This window comes from Tupaia chinensis, unplaced genomic scaffold (assembly GCF_000334495.1).
Source record: "Tupaia chinensis unplaced genomic scaffold, TupChi_1.0 Scaffold144022_1, whole genome shotgun sequence".
Classification (NCBI taxonomy): domain Eukaryota; kingdom Metazoa; phylum Chordata; class Mammalia; order Scandentia; family Tupaiidae; genus Tupaia; species Tupaia belangeri.
Genome location: NW_006203874.1, coordinates 542,489 through 558,484, shown reverse-complemented (window position 1 = coordinate 558,484; position 15,996 = coordinate 542,489). Strand labels below are relative to the sequence as shown.

Below are 15,996 nucleotides of genomic sequence, written 5' to 3'. Positions count from 1 at the left end.
GGGCGTGTGCAGGCGTGTGTCTGTGCCATCATTTCCACAGGCAGGCCCCAACGAGCGAACCGTCAGGTCTGCGTGTTGCGTCCTTCGCCGTCTGTCCCCCCTGTGTGGCCCCCGCTTCGCTTTTCCCCACAAATAGCTTAAGGTCTTCACAGAAAGACCTGCCGTGGCAGCATCTCCACCGCAGACCCGCGTGGCCCCGGCCTGTCCTGGGGTGGTCGGGTTCCTTTCTGTACCTACGTTTCGGAGGGCTCCCTCCCTGAAGAGAGAGCCTCTCCCCAGAACTCTCCGGGCCGAGCACGGATACACCCTCGTGCCCATCCCCACAGCGCGAATGCACAGAGCCCAGCCTCCAGGGCCACGTCCTGAGTCTTGTACTTGGGGCTGTGGCAGGGTGGTGTCCCTGGGGTGGTGGCGACGGGGACAGGGAGGGCGCCACCTGTAGCTGTCGGACAGCTATGTCTGTGCGAGGCGGCCAGGGCTCCCCGCCCGCTGTCCAGACTCCCCTACTTCCCGTGCACAGCACATTCTTGCATGGGGCTGCCTGACTCGGGGTGTCCGCCAGCCCATGCAGAGAAGGGCCCAGGCTATGGGATGGGGGCAGCCATCTTCCTCCACATCCTGAACCACCTGTCCGTGACATGTGGCCGGCCAGAGAGACCCCGGTGGCAGCAGCGCAGGAGCCCTGACACTGGAGGGGTCACCTTCACGTGCACTTCCTCAGTTACGTGTCCCAGACCCGGCACCACCTCACCATGCAGTAGGAACCCGAGGCTGTGACAATGGCATTCGCCCTGCCCGGAGTCTTGTGCGTGCTGGGATGGGGCACCCTCAGCTGGCCTCACCCGGTTCACCGTGCTTTCGGCTGTATCTCAGCCCTGCTCATGAACGGGCCACTGAGCTCCGGTACAGCTCTCCTGTGTGAGCCGAGAGGATTCCCGCAGCTCCAGGGGCAGAAGCCAGCTGGGGCCTGGAATGCTGGAGAACCATGGCCATCAGAAGGCCCCAGGCAGCAAAATCCTGGCAGGCTGCCTGATCCCATCTTGGAATCTGGAAGGACCCATGAGGACAGGACACATTAAAAGCATTTAGTCTAGAAAAGCTAGGCCTCAGTAGGAAGGGGGTCTTGTGTCTCAATGTGGCTACTCCACCCTCCCCAGCTCCAAGGAGCACAGCTGTGAAAACCGATAGGTTGTCATGTGTAAAGAGGTCATGTGTGTGACAACAGCACACGGCAGGAGCAGGGGAGGACGTTCTAGCAGGGCAGAGTGTCCCGGTGTTGTCGGGACCAAGCACTCATCTGAAGGAGATTGTTTTGAGTAAGATACGTATTGTAATCTCCAGAGGAACCACTTAGGAAATAACTACTTCACTCATGCACACACACACACACACACACACACACACACACACCAAAAGTCAAAAAATGCGTTTCAGTGATACACGGGGAGTAGACGTGGAACACCCAGGAGGGCAGGAATGGAAGAGCATGGGAACACCCCAGCCGCGACGCCAGAGATCCCACGTGGGAAGCACACGGCGGAGCCAGCTGACTCAGTGTGCCAGATCACAGTAACGCCGAGGGACTGAGCACACCAGTAAAGATGGGGGACATTGTCAGGCTGACTTCAAATGAACAAATGGTGTTCAATAATCTACTGCCCCCCAAAAAACGTATTTTAGATGTAAAGACACAAGTAGGTTAAAAGTAAAAGCGTGAAGAAGAGACATCCTGCGCTGGGAGTCGTGAAAGGCGTGACGCGTTTTTGCATCGAAAAAAAGAGAAGAAGAATACGTAAGGCTTCCCCAACAGCCAAGTAACGAGTGACCGAAAGCGATCTGAAGTAGCTATATTAGTGTCAGACAAAATGAACTTTTAAGACAAAAAAAGGTACTAGAGGCAAAGAGAGTGATCGTTTTTCTTTTTATTATTATGAAGTGATGAAAAGAAACACAATAGGAAGATTTAACAAGTGTGAACATTTACACATTACAACAAACTCCTATAATGCATGAAATAAAAGCTGATAAAATTGAAGGGGGGGTAGGCGATTCAATAACAGTAACTCAGTGGCACCGGCAGCTGGCGTGGGGGTTAGGTGCTGGCCTCCCACACGGCTGACAGCAGTTGGAGTCCCAGACCTGGCGGCTTCAAAGTCACACCAGGCACGTGGATGCTCACAATCCCAGAAAGAGCGTGGAGGAGAGGGATTGCAACATGGCCACCCCACCCCGGGGCGACTTCTTACCTTCCCTCTTCCTCTGGCAAGCAGATATACCCTGTGGCAAAAACAAACAAAAATCTTAAAAAAGAAACAAAATAAGAATAATAGCTTAAGACTTGGATACATTACTCTCGATGGCGGTGTAGAAGAACCAGGTAGAAAATGGCAGAACTTCGCCCAGCTTGATCGACAAGGCGTGGCAGGGGCCGAGTGCTCCCCGGGCAGACTTCCGACTCAGCCATGAAGCAAGCCTTAGTGCGTTTAAAATACTAGTCCTGATTACAATGGAATTCAATTAGAAATCAGTAACAGAAACGGGAATTTCACAAGTGTTTGGAAATTAAACAACACATTCGAAAATATTCCGTAGTTGAAATTTAAAACTACACGGGAAATTGGAAAATATTTTTACTGACTGCAAATGAGATTAGAGCATATCGAAGTCCCTGAGGCAAATCTGTACTATGGATGGGTGTCTAGCTTTAAATTTCTGTGTTAGAAGAAAATATTTCAATTCAATAATTTTTTTTTATTTACCAGTGGGCACATGCTCTCGCCAAAGAGAAAGGGGGAGCATTTACCCACCCCACAGGGCATGGCCGAGCCTTAGCCCCTTCTCCGTCCTGTCTGCCTGTGGGGACTTGGGGCACGCATGCACATGTGCTTAGCATGTTTTTCAACCCAACAGGTCTGAGATTCAAAACATGTGGTTGGCCATATGGGGCCCGGCTCTCTTAACCTCCAGGTCATGAGTTGGCCCTCAAATCAGTCACCTAAGCTTTTCCCTTAAACAATCTTTAAAAAGAAGCGAAGACTAAAGCCAAGGTGGACAGAAGACAGGAGATAACAGAGGCGAGAGAACACAATAAAACGGAAAGCCAGGAGAAGGCCAGGGAGCCCCAAAGGGAGCTTTGAAAGCAACAATAAATTCGATGAAAGCTTTCATTACTTTGATGATGAAAAGTCAGAATAAAAATGGGACATTACCACTGATTCCCTCAGAAATTAGAAAAATTATAAAGTAATACTATAAAAAACCTTTTACCAATATATTTGACCACCTAGATGAAATGAAAAATTCTTAGAAAGACAGTTACAAGAAGTGTGAGTAGACCTTGCTGCTGTGGGTGTGTGTCCCCCCTGAACTCAAGCTGCTGCTTGGCACTCGGTGGGGTGGGCGGCGTTGGGGTCTGGGGCCTCCCTGCCCCTTCTTGTGGGAGCAGGCTCTCGTAGAAGCGATGCCCCCCGAGGTGGCTCCTTGCACACGCCGTCCCCTCCTCTCCACAGGTCGGGACGTGGCACGAGGGCCAGCCTCATTCTGGGCTTCGCAGCCCTTAGCAGCAGGAGTCCAGCTCAGGGTCGTTCCCGCGGGCCGGCTAAGGCAGACCTACAGCACGCAGAGAAAAGAAGGCGATTTCAGGCCTCCCCTCGAGAAGGGCCCAAGCCCACACAGTTCCACTGGTGAAAGCTATGAAGCATCAGGAGAAGAGAGCACAGTGTCAGGTCTCTACAAACATCCAGAAAGTGGGAGAAGGAATGCTCTCCAGCTAATTCTCTGCGGCCAACCTAACCCTAACACGGAAGTCAGATAAAGGCGCCACCAGGGAAGGAACTCTAGACTAATTGCTTTTATGAACAGAGACAAAAACCTACAAGAAAATACTAGTTAATTGATCTAACGGCGTGAAGACGGGCTGTTCACTAGGAGCGGGGTTTGCCCAGCGCCGCGGTCAGCTGATCGAGAAATGCAAGTCTTGAACCTATTCACAGAACAGAGGGCGTGGCTGCACAGTCCGAGGAGACAGTGTGTAACACGGCTCACGCCCCGCAGGAGTAAAGCTGTCCACACTGGGACAGGACAGACGGGCGCTCCCAGCCCGTGGAGCCCCAGGGGACGCCGCGCCCTGTGGTGCAGACGGAAGCCCTCCACCAGAGCAGAAGCCAGGTGGGACGCCGCTCGGCAGGGGCCGCTCAGTGTGGGGTTCGAGGTTCCAGGCGGGGAGAGCACCGGCAGCACCCAGACGGGGGCAGAGGTGGAAGTTGGCACGACGGTGTGTGGAGGGCCTGAGAAAGCCGGGAGTTCAGAGGGAGCCACCGTGAAGGCCGGGGAGCTCAGCAGGGCTGGGAGACGCAAGGCCGGTACGAGGCGGTTGCTTCTCTACATATGTAAAGTCCCAAAGTGAAATCGGGTCACAGTCCCATTTACAATAGCCTTAAGAGTAAAATACTACTGAGTAAATGCACGAGCGGGATTAGAAGTAAAGGATTCATACCCGAGAAATGAGAGCATTGCCGAGAATTCAAGACCTGACTGCACCAAGCGACGCCGGCTGCCCGTGATGGCCGCCAGGGCGGCGCGTGTGTGGCCTTGCTCAGGCTTGGCTGTAGAACAGCGCCACCTCTGCCTCAGCACCAGCTTCTCCGCTTGTCTCAGAAAATCGACACGATCACACTAAAATCCGTACAGAGCTTCAGCGACCCAGAAGAGCCGCAACGATTCTGAAATCGGAGAGCAAAGCTGGAGGACTCGGACGTCTGGGTTTTAATGAGGCTGTGCGACTGGCAAAGACGTGTGGGTACGGGCACAGAGCTGAGGACCCAGAAACACACCCAGTTTACCCCACGTCTGCTTCCGAAACAGTGCCCGGCTTAGCTGGGCGGAGGGGAGCTTTCCAGAGAGGCTGGACAGTGGGCGCCTGCGTGTGAGGAGGTGAGAGGGGATAAGGGGGAGCATCCTCAAGACTGCAGATTCGGCAGACTTCTTAGACACCAAACCAGTTCATAAACACGTGGTAAATCAAAACTCAAGGCTTTTAGATGCCATTAAGAAAGCGAGAAGACCGCGGCGACCGAGATGGTATTTCCGACAGCCGTGTGAGCGGGGCCGGCGCCCAGACTGGAAGGAGCGCCCTCACTCCGAGAGTGACTCGGGGCTGAAGACGCACTCTTCTCCAGAGAGGATGTGTGGGCGGCCAGCGCACGGGAGATGCCCGCCAGCTGGCGTGGGGAGGTGAGCGAGGCCCCAAGGAGACCGGCTGGGCAAACATGGGCATTCCCGGTGGGCTGTGAGATGGCGAGTTCCCGAAAGCTGAAACACTGACCAGACGGCCCAGCGGTCCCACATCCGGGTACCTCCTGGAGAGGCACAGACACACGTCCACACGAAGGTTTTGCACACACGTGTTCTTCAGAGCACGTCATGGTGTGTGCAGAGCACTGAAGCCACTGCTGTGCCCAATACCTGCCGGGTAGATGGCACAGTGGGGCACGCCCACAGGAGGACGTTGCGCCCCATGCCAAGATACAGCCCAAGCTGGACCCTTGGTGCTCAGTGGAGGAGCCAGACACTGAGGGCCCCATCTCCTGAGGTCTCTGTATGAGATGCCCACTTAAGGCGAGACTCTGGGAGCAGGAAACGGCCTGGCCTGGCGAGCAGGTGGACAGGCATGGCAGGAGGTGGGCATGAAGGGGCCTCTGGGGGATGGAAATGCCCCCAGACCAGCCTAAGGTGAAGGTCACAGGCCCGTAAACTCCCTTGGAGACCAGAGCAGTGCACCTGGCGGGCAGCCCCCTGGCCCCAGGACAGCTGCCCTGAAGTCGTGTGGGCCGGGCCACAGGGTAGGGTCATGGCACTGCCCCCTGAAGCCAGCTTGAGTGCTGCGTTAACTGGAGAGGCTGGGGTCAGGGCAGCTGGTTCGCACAGCACCAAACTCCAGGGCCTCCCTCGTCAGACACACCTGGAGGCCAGTGGAACGGGCGGCTGTGCCTGCAGAGGGCAAGGGCTCTGGAAGCTGCCACCCTGGCCTGGTGGTTCCTGTTCCCTAGGCCAGGCTCTCAGACCGTGAGGTTCTGGACTGGGTCCACGGTGCTCAGGGCTTGCTCTCTGCTGAGGCTGGCAACGTCTGCTGGGCAGGGCCAGGCCCGGGTGCCTGCCCTGTCCTGTCACGGCCCATTCGTTCCTGAGGAGGGCCCGGCTGCCCATTCTCTGCCGTGCCAGAGCCCAGCAAGCTGTGTTCTGCCTGGGCAGCCCATGGCCGCACCTGAGGCCAGCACAGAAACACTGTCGGGGGTTCAAGGCCGTGGCGTGGGCCATGGCGGCCACGGGCCATGTCCTTCTGGGAGCGCTAGCACAGCTCTCCTCTCCACAGCAAGAACACACCGAAGCTGGGCTTTGGCGGGGAGCCTGTGCGCTCACTTTCACTGAGTTAAGGCCTAGCTTGGAGGCATGCACTTGGGCAGCCTGAGGCCGCAGAGCTCTCCATTCCTGCCTGAGGCGTGGATGCTGGAAGGCCCTAGCCCCTGTGGTTTGCTGCTGGCCCAGGGTCTCCCTGCCTTCCAGAGGAACCACACTTGCACACATCAGGGGTGAGAAAAGTGCATCCCCTCTGAGCAGGCCCTTGGGGGGCCTGGGGACCCCACTAATCAGGACCTGATACCGAGGACAATGCCCGGCAGTGGCCACTCCCCCTCCCTAGGCGTTATCTCGGCTGGGCCATGTGGCCAGGCTGTCTTTGTTGGGGAGGGGTGGCAGTTGGGGCTCTGTCATCAGGAGTGGTCCCTGCGCAGAGGGCGGTGGCATTATCCTCCAGCCGCTTCCCTCCCGGGGCGAGGTCCCGCCCTGTAGCTCTATCGGGGCTGCCAGAAGCTGTTGCTGCAGACAGGGCAGGAAGCGGCCTGGACAGCCGCCGAGCTGCCCCCTCTGACTGCCGGCCGGGCTCTGCTCGGCACCCCTGGGGAGGGGAGAGTCAGGTGGGGGCTGCGGGCTCCTGGGGCAGGTTCAGGGGGCTCCTCTGCTTCCTGCTCTGACACTTGGGCCAGAAAGCCCCTTCCGCCTCCCCGTGGCTCTCAGCCCACACGCGTCTGTCTGTGGCTTGGTCCGCGGCCTGGGCCGGCTCTCTGCAGACTGCTCCAACAGGCTTCAGGGTCACCAGCAGAAGGTGCGTGTGCAGCTCACGGCAAGGCGGACACGCCTTCCTGCCCCAGCCCAGCCAGACCCTGCAGTCCCCACGTGGTGTGAGGGGAGGGAGGGGGTGCGGGCATTCTTCCCCCAGACGTCCCTGGGGACTGAGCCAGGGCCTGGGGATGTGGGGTGTGAGAGGTCCTCGTGCCCAGCCCAGCTGGGAGGGGACGTGCTTGTCATGAGGGGCTGCTGCTGGCTGTGGTGGGCTCCTGCCTTCGCGGCGGCAACCCAGGGAACCCCCACAGAGGCTGCCGCCAGCTGGCCGCAACCTCTGAATGTGGCTCAGACGTAAATGCAGCTGTGCGACAAGTCAACTGGTCCACGCACGGGGGACCTGGAGCAGCAGCTGGCCGGCGTGGATCATTTCTGGGCTCCCTGGCCCCAGCACAGCAGAGCCATTTCCTCTTGGCAGAAGGCTGAGCGAAGAGGCGGGTGCAGGAAATGAGGTGGCAGGGCTAAGGCCAGGGAACCAGCATCGGGGCCACGCCCACAGAGCAGCCGTTAGCCCGGTGTTCAGGGTGGCTGCAGGAGAGGCATCGCCTTCGAGCCTGTCCGAGCCTGGTGTGTGCTCCCCGCCCACCGCTGCTCTTCTGTCTGCGCGCTGCCCCGCCTGCCCCCACCTCTGTCATCACCCCCTCAGCGTGGCCTTCGCTTTCTTGCAGCTCTTTGCTCAGATGGAAACGGCGGTCTCCCCGGGATTGTGTGCCAGCCCTCCATCTCTGCGCGGTGTCCCGCCGTGACGATGTGGAACTGAAGTGTCACAGTGCAGCGGCAGATGGGAAGTGGACGGTCTATCAGTTTAGCGAGCATCTTTCTGGGGACATGGGGTCTCCCTGAGAGCCTGGACTCAGAGCGAGTTTGGTCGTGGCCTTCACGTGGTACCTGCGTCCCACCCCCAAACTGCTCTACCTCCGGCTTCTCCCTGGACTCAGAGTGAGTTTGGTCGTGGCCCTCATGTGGTACCTGCATCCCACCCCCAAACTGTTCTACCTCTGGCTTCTCTCTGTCCTCAGGGCCAGATGGAAATAGGGCCACGACTGTGGGTCCTACTGTGTCGACGGCCACCCTGTGCTGAGCACAGGGCAGAGCCACCTGCTGCCCGCATCCACAGACCTGCAGGGCTGGCGCCAGAGGCTGGTCGGACTAGCTGGCTCAGCAGGGCACAGCGCCGTGGGGGCTCGGTCTGGCCATGAGCACTGGCACGGGTGGGCCAAGACACGCAGCACATGGGAGGGTGAAGAGAGGAGAGCGGGCAGCTACGCAACCCTCTGGGTGACTCCGGAAAGCCCTGCAGTGTCACTTCTGGACAGCCAATGTGGACGTTACGAAGAACTGCCTGCCCCTCACAGCAGCCCTGTGCTCCAGGAGCGCCTTCACAGGCATGGGGGTCTCCTTCTAACCGGCTTTGATGGTTGTGGTGACGTGGCAGTCCCACGGTGGCCGACAGCACATCTGACCACAGCCCGCCTGCCCACGTCCCAGCATAGGCAGACCGCGGGCAGTTACGGGCAGGCCTGGGACTCCCGAGGCCGGCAGAAGCTCAGACCCTGCGGCCTGGCCGGGCTGCCGCCTCCCCGTGACACGCCTGGCTGGGTGCTGTCAGGGCAAGGCCGTTCCCCGTGAGCACGGTCTGGAGCCCATGCGAAGCTGGCGGCTCCAGCCCCATCAGCACACGTGGTGCTGCTGGTCTCAGTTGCCATCTGGCTGCACGAGCGCTTGTTGTGAGCAAAGGTCTTTAGCGTGTCCTCTGCATGCGTGTTCAGCCTCTTCTCTGAAGAGATGTATGTGGATAGATGGCTGTCAGTGTCCGTGTGGTCACAGACAGAGGGGAAGGGAGAGGCGCCATGGGGAATGGTCCCCCGAACCCGTCCTCTTGCGCTGCTCCATCCTGCTGGGTCTGGAGCACACGCACGCACACGCACGCACGCGCACAGTGTTTTCCAGCTGCAGGCTCGAGGATTCAGACCGCACAGCCAGCCACGTGGGGTCTAGCTGCCTTAACCACCTGCCACGTGTTGGTGCCTGAATACTTGTTTTAAGGCTTCTTCAGAAGCCAAGTTTACATGAGCAGAGAAGGAATCATGCTGAATTTTCCGCGTGGAGGGCTCAGAGCCCTCGGGAATGAAGAGCACCCACAGAGCAGCGACGGGAGGTCGGCGGCAGGGCACTCAGCGGACCTGGCAGTGGATGCCCGGAGCTGGAGGGGAGGTCTGCCTGTACCGCTGAGGCTTGGGAAGAGACTGGCTCAACTCCTAGAAGGTGACGTGAAGCCAGCATTGTCCTGTGGCCTCAGGACCACACGAGGCCTCAGGTCTCTGGCCCCTGTGGGATTGGTGCAATCGGGAGAGCAGCTAAAGGCCGGGGAGTGGTCCGAGGTCCAAGGTCACAACTCCAGGCAGCAGTGAGCGTGTGGTGCCAGGTGGTGCCAGAGCAGCCAAGGCACGCGGGGGGCTTGCTTATGCAGGTGCGGGCCGAGAGCCGGTTCCCGGAAGGACTGCAGCGGGCTGCTGCACCATGCCAGCCGGCGACCTCCGGTCCGTAGGGGTCCCACAGGGCGGTGAGGGCCGACAAAGCTGGGACTGCCTCCCGGGGCTGCCAGGCTTTGGAGTGGCCGGCTCACAGGAGGACCTCCAGAGGTGGTTTGTGAGAACACGCCGGGCACTCCTGGGTGCCAGCCATGGTCTTGGCCAGGCCAGGCAGCATGCCCCGCGTTCTGGTAATCCCCCGGGAGCACTTTATCACACAAAGTCTATTAGAGCGCGTGCGAGCGGCTTCGGCTGATTCGATTAGCGCCCACGCTGCCCGGTGCCCGACAGCCCTGTGCACCGAGGGCGACCTCCGTGGCACCTCATACGCTTTGATGAATTGCTCATTATGGGCACTGTTGGAGCGGCCTCTGTAATGATTAATAATTGGATAATCAACACAAAAACTCAATCCTGGGGCTTCTCCCTGCAGGGTCAGCGTGTCCTGAAGACGGGACAGATCTCATTTGCTGCATTTTCTGACTTCACTCCCCACTTCTGTGGTTTTTCATGTTAGCAATTGTGAATGTGCACGTATGTACTGCATGTACACACGTGTGTGTGTGCCAGTGTGTGGATCTGTGCTGGGCCAGGCCCGGGTCAGGGTGCTCAAGACCACACGCTGTCCTTTGGTCAGGCCTCATGTGACCGTTCTGCTCAGTCGTCTCTAGAGTAAACGGGTCCTGCCGAGTCGCTGGTATCAACACGCACACTCTCACTCGAGGCGGCCTTGTCTGGTGGGCGGGGGCAGACAAGCACACTGCAGCCTCGCGGGGAGACGTGCACCCCCCACCCTTGTGCCCGGGGGGTCGGCACAGGCTCCTTCACCAGGAGGGCAGGAAGCCGAGAGCGGGCTGGGCACCTGGCTAGGCATGGGGAGGCCACGAGGCCCTGCGGGCCCAGGAAGCCCCTGTGAGACAGCGGAGTGAAGAGCTGTGTTGCTGTCGGCAAGACGGACCCGACGGGCAGCCTGTTGAAATCACATGGCATAGGAGCTTGTCTTCACCCACCATCCTGCCCGGCCTGCCTAGGGTCTGGCCTGTGACATGGGCAGGGCCTCGGGGCCACTGGGAGACCGGAATGCAGCAGGCCTTGACCGAGCAGCCGTTCTAGCGGGCCGCCTGCAAGGCCCACGTTCAGCTCTGGCCCAGCCTCCTCAGGCCAGACATGGGGTGTGCACGCGTGGTCTCGCTGACAGGACTGCCAGGCAGGGTCGGGACAGGGAGACTCCCATCGAGACCAGCAGTGGGACGCCTTCTGCAGTGCTGGAATCTGCATGAGGGCATGTGGTTGGTGGTTCACGAGCGTGTGGTGGCCTGGGTGGCCGCAGGGCTGGCAGGGGCTTGCGTTGCCTGGGGGCTGCCCAGGAGGCCCATTTCTCTCTTGCAGAGAAAAGGAATGTTTAAATAGTACTTTAAAAAGGACATTGCTTACAAATGGCGGCGAAAACAAAGATCTGTGTGAACTTTAATCCTTCCCCGATGTCCGCTGCCCCATATGCAGGGTCCACTCACTGAGCAGTGCCAACGGCCGAGCCAGGTGATAGCTTCGGCCCTGGGTGGGGGCCCTGGGGACCGCTGCACACCTGAGCCCCACACCTAGCTGGTCACGCGGGAGCTACCAGCCTGTCCTGCTCAGAACTGCAGGCAGGCTGCCCCAGCGGAGCACCTCAGTGGGGAGGGCTGTCCTGGGTCTGCCCCACTCGTCTGTGGTCTCACTCACTGCCCTAAATTCTGCCTCTCGTGACACTCCCGAGAAGTTCTAGGCTGTGCCCAAGGCTCAAGCAGAATGTCGTTTCTGGTCTTGTTTCAATTTAGAAAAAGTGAGTACAAAATCATTTCTTGAAGTATGGATGTCTTAAGTGTGTCCAAGCAGGAAAGCGTGCCCTTCCGTCCGTGGGTGTAGACATGTTGTCTGGCGGAACAGCTCAGGCCCCAGGCTGGTGTTGAGGCAGTTCAGCTCTGAGACAGGACGGCCGTGGCCGTGGCTCCTAGCTGTCTCCATCTTGCTCGGGCTCTTAGACACCCCGTGGCTACGGACCGGCTTGGGGGCGATGGAGCCTTGGATGCAGTGGGCCTGGGTGAGCTAAGCCCGCACAGGAGGGAGGGTGGGGTGAGGTGTTGTGCGGAACACAGGGCCCCCGGCTCTCCCCTCCCTGGGGAGCCTGTCCTGGCCCAAGCCCAGCCCCCAGTCCGTTGTGGCGTCCCCCTGCGACTCCCCAGTGCAGCCCTTATAAACTCCGTGCGTCTCCTCGCACGACCAGTGAGGCCGCCGCCCAGCCACACTCCAGCTCTGGGGCGAGCTGAGGGCTCCGTCAGTCACGCGTGACTGAGCAGGTGGCTCCATGTCCCCTGCCGTGGGGCCGGGCTCTCAGGCCACATGGCCTCAGTGACAAGCAGCGTCCTCCAGCCAGACCCAGCCCCTGTGTGCGTGGGCCGCGCTGGTTGGGGGGACATGCAACTTTGGACGGCCGGGCCCACCCATGCTTTCACAGCAGGAAACTGCCTGCTGGACCCGTCACCCTGAGCTCCCACCGGCCTCAGCTCGGCTCCCAGAGAAGGCCCTTGTGGCCCACAGCAGGGCAATGGCGGCTCACAGCAGAGCGCGGGCGCCAGGCCCTCGGCCCCTCTGCCTTGGGTTTTAGGCTAATAAAGAGGCCCGTGAAATGTTCGTTTTCGCTGATAATGCAGTATGAATAGGGATTTCACTATTGGGGTTACATCTTTCTTTTTTTAATTTTTTTTTCTTTTTTTTGGAGAGGTTTTTGCTATAGGATGCTAGACAGACAGAGAGAGACATAGAGACAGAAAGCAAGAAATCACCCCCCAGGGAGGATGGCCATGCCGCAATCCCTTCTCCTCCATTCTCCTCTCGGGATCTTGGGCACACACGCACACGCACCCAGCGTGAATTTAAGTCACCGGGTCCGGGACTCAAACCGCAGTCGACCACGTGGGACTCCAGCGACATAGCCATTACACTAACTGCTGGTTCCCCTTTCTAAATTTTTTTTTAAAAATTTGTTACAGGGTGAACGTGCTTGCCAGAGAGAGAGTACGAGAACAGCCCCAGAGGGGTGGCCACGCCTGCCATCCCTTCTCCACTCTCCTGTAGGGGTTTTGGACACACACGCACACTCGTGTGCATTTTTGAAGCTGCTGGGCCCGAGACACAAACCACACAGTCAGACGCATGGGGTCCAGTGCCTTAACCATGAGGCCACTGGCTGGCCCGGGAATGTTCCCCACAGCACAGAACAGCCCTGGGAAGTGGTGCAGCCAGGACCCCGCAGTCACTGGGCAGGGCTCCGGCCAGGCGGACTAGAATGGGGTCAGAAGCCCGCCCACCCGCCCGAGGCCAAGCCTGTCCCAGGTCCGGCTGAGCCCAGGGCCCCGCGCCGTGGAGCTGGACGCGGTATTTCCGGCTAATGAGGCAGGAGCGACCAGTGGGAAATTCAGATTTAACGGCCGAAGGTCCTGCACGAGGACGCAGAGTGCTGTCAGCGTGGCCGCGCAGTGGAGGGTCATGTTTTATTAAAGCCGTGACTTGCCACTCAGGCCCTCGCTGTCCCATTCTCTACTTCCAAAAATAGCAGGCCCCATGGCGGTGGCTTACTGTGATTAAAAAGATAAAAACACGTGAAGGCTGAGAGGGGTCCAGAACACCCGGGGCGATGTGAGAACTGACTTCACGAAATGAGAAATTGTATTATTTTCCACTGCTTCACAAACCATCTTTGAAAACAGCCCAAAAGGTAAGAAAAGCTGGTGACGTGGCAAGTCTGTGTTTGGGGGCCGAGGCTGCGGCAGGGTGGCCTGGCCGGCCCCAGCTCGTGGGTGCAGCCAGCGTCGGGGAGGGGGTATGCTGGCCACAGCCATGTGCCCCCGCACGAGGAGCAGTCCGTGCGATCAGTGCTTGCCTGTGGGGGAGGAAATGCCCACGCTGGCCCTTCTAAGAGGACACCCCCAGAGGCAGCTCTGTCGGGTGCAGCCTCTGAGCGGTGGGCACGGACAGGCACCCTCCAAGTGGAGCGAAGGCGTTTTCTTCCATGCCTCCTGTCTTCTGGTGGCTGGCCTGTGCTCTAATCGCTCCACGTCTGTACTCAGCCCACAACTACATCCATGCCTGGCCAGTGGAGACCTGGACGCCGCGTGTTCAGCAGCTCCCCGAGACGGCGAGAGTGGGCAGGGCACAGCGGGACGTTCTGTCCGCCTCGTCCAACTCCTAGGTCCCAGTGCTGACTTAGCAGGAGGGGTATGTTTTGGGGGAACTTTAGCAAATACTTGTTATAATTACCTCCCAGTTGCACGGATGAGGAAGAATAACTTTCCTATGGTGTTCTGCTCTCAAAAGGTTATTTTGGCTTTTCCTTCAAGATGAAAGCATGACTCGTCTGTGACGTCATGCGTCTTTCTCTGATATGGAGCGAGGCGCCCGGGCTGTTGGTGCCGTGTCTTCGTGGACAGTGTCTGGGCCGGCGTGAGCTGGGCTGGCAGAGGGTCTGCAGACAGCAGTGTGGGGCGTGGCCGGGAGACGAGGCGCCCGTTCAGGCCCCTTTCGTTTTGAAGACAGCGGAGACAGCCCTGCACAGCGCAGAGGCGGGCGCCCCCGCCGGGCAGCAGTGTCCTGGGCAAGCCTGCTCTTGCTGTCGGGGTGCCCACCCTCCGTTCCCGTGTAGGTGGCGTCCGTGTCGGAACTCGCGTGAAGCCTGAGACGAAGGGGGGCTGTGTCTGACGTGGTGAGGGTGTGGACGCCCACACCAGCGGGCGGGTTTCCCGAAAACCAGTGTGGCCCTGACCGTGTGATTAGCCCGGGTAAGTGCGAGGATGGAGCAATGTCGGTCAGCACTGCCGAGCCCGGTTCTCGTTCTCAAAGTCGAACCCAGGCTTAGACCCCGCATCAGAACTGCCTGAGACCAGGCCAACCGCTCTGGCCTCGCTCTGGGCTCTTCATCCTCCCGGCTAGGGCAGGCCCTTCCCCGCCAGCTGTCTGGCCCATGCTCACCGGGCACGTGGCCGGCCTCCTGACCACCACACTCACTCCCACTCTCCGATGGCCGCCAGGAGCAGACCTTGCGAGGCCCAGGTGTGGGCGACCTGGCAGGGGCAGCTCGGTGGTGCCGACTGTTGTCTGTCGCTGCCCCATGTGTCGCTGCCGCTGGTGAGAGGCTTTGTTGACTGCTGTGGCCTACAGCGGCCAGAGCGCCACGTACATGTTTGCCGAGGACGGGAGGGACCCATGCATGCTGTGACACGTTTGGAAGTTGACAGTGTGGCAGGAGAAACGAGCAGGTGAGCCCCCCCCGCCATGTGTGCACGTGTGTGCCAGCCACACCCCTCCAGCTCACCCCCAACGCGTGCGACTTCCCCCAGCTGCCCAGGGGTCCTCCTGCCTCTCTACCATCAGGACACCAAGCTTGTCCAGCACCGTGCCCACACGACCATGCCGTCGGCAGCTGCAGGGCACTCAGCACCGTAGACCGCAGCCCTGGCCAACTCAGCCCAGCTCAGGTGCACACCCAGGGCGCTGCGCCAAGCCCCAGCCCCGCCAGCGTGCACACTCTGGGCCGATGACAGGAGGGGCCCCAGGCGTGAGGACCAGCCACTACCACTCAAGAAAGCCACCCAGGCAGGACGGGCCACATGCTCCGCAGTCCCCATGCACACAGTGTCGGGAAGCATGTGACGTGGCGTCAGGGAGGTGTCCTGCACGGAGGCAGGGCTCGCCGCCCCATGCTCTAACTGTTGGAGAAGGCACAGGTGGAAGGGGTCTCCAAACCTCTTCTCGCAGACGTCCGGCCCTGGACGGGCAGGGCACTCTGTGCAGCAGCGCCACTGGAGCCGGCCTGCAGCAGGACCCATATCGCCCGTGCATGGGCCGGGGCTGGGAGCCGCCCTCGCAGCTCGCTGTCCTGCCGCGGGGTGAGTGGCGTCTGGAGGAGCTGTCGGCACTTCTCTTCTGGCCCCGAGGCCCATCCGACACCTTCAAGGAGACCTCGGTGTATGTCCACGCAGACCCAGGGGATGCGCGCCGTGCCTGGTGTCACGAGTGCACGGGCAGCTCCGCTCGTGTGGACCTCGGCTGCTGCCTGCCGCCTCCAGACAAGGTCTCCGAGCACACTGGCCAGGGTGCGAGTGGCCGTCCTGGCCAGCACTCAGCCGGCGGAGAGCATGGGGCACACTGCTTCAGGTCACCTGCCAGAGAGAGCTGGGAGCCCCGCCCTCTGCTCATGCCTGCGGCCACAGCGAGAGCCCCACGGGGGGGGGGGGGGCCCGGGGGCGGCGGGGGG

At 59.9% G+C, this 15,996-nt stretch overlaps 1 protein-coding gene across 1 annotated transcript in view; it reads left to right on the top strand.

The window, feature by feature from the left end:
• Positions 1-15,996, top strand: part of LOC102480694 (uncharacterized) — a 22,992-nt gene that overhangs the window by 1,115 nt on the left and 5,881 nt on the right. Inside the window, exons 2-3 of the mRNA XM_006165778.3 lie at positions 6,847-6,971; positions 9,310-9,441. Coding sequence (XP_006165840.1) covers positions 6,847-6,971; positions 9,310-9,441 — 257 coding nt within the window. The remainder of the gene's footprint in view (positions 1-6,846; positions 6,972-9,309; positions 9,442-15,996) is intronic.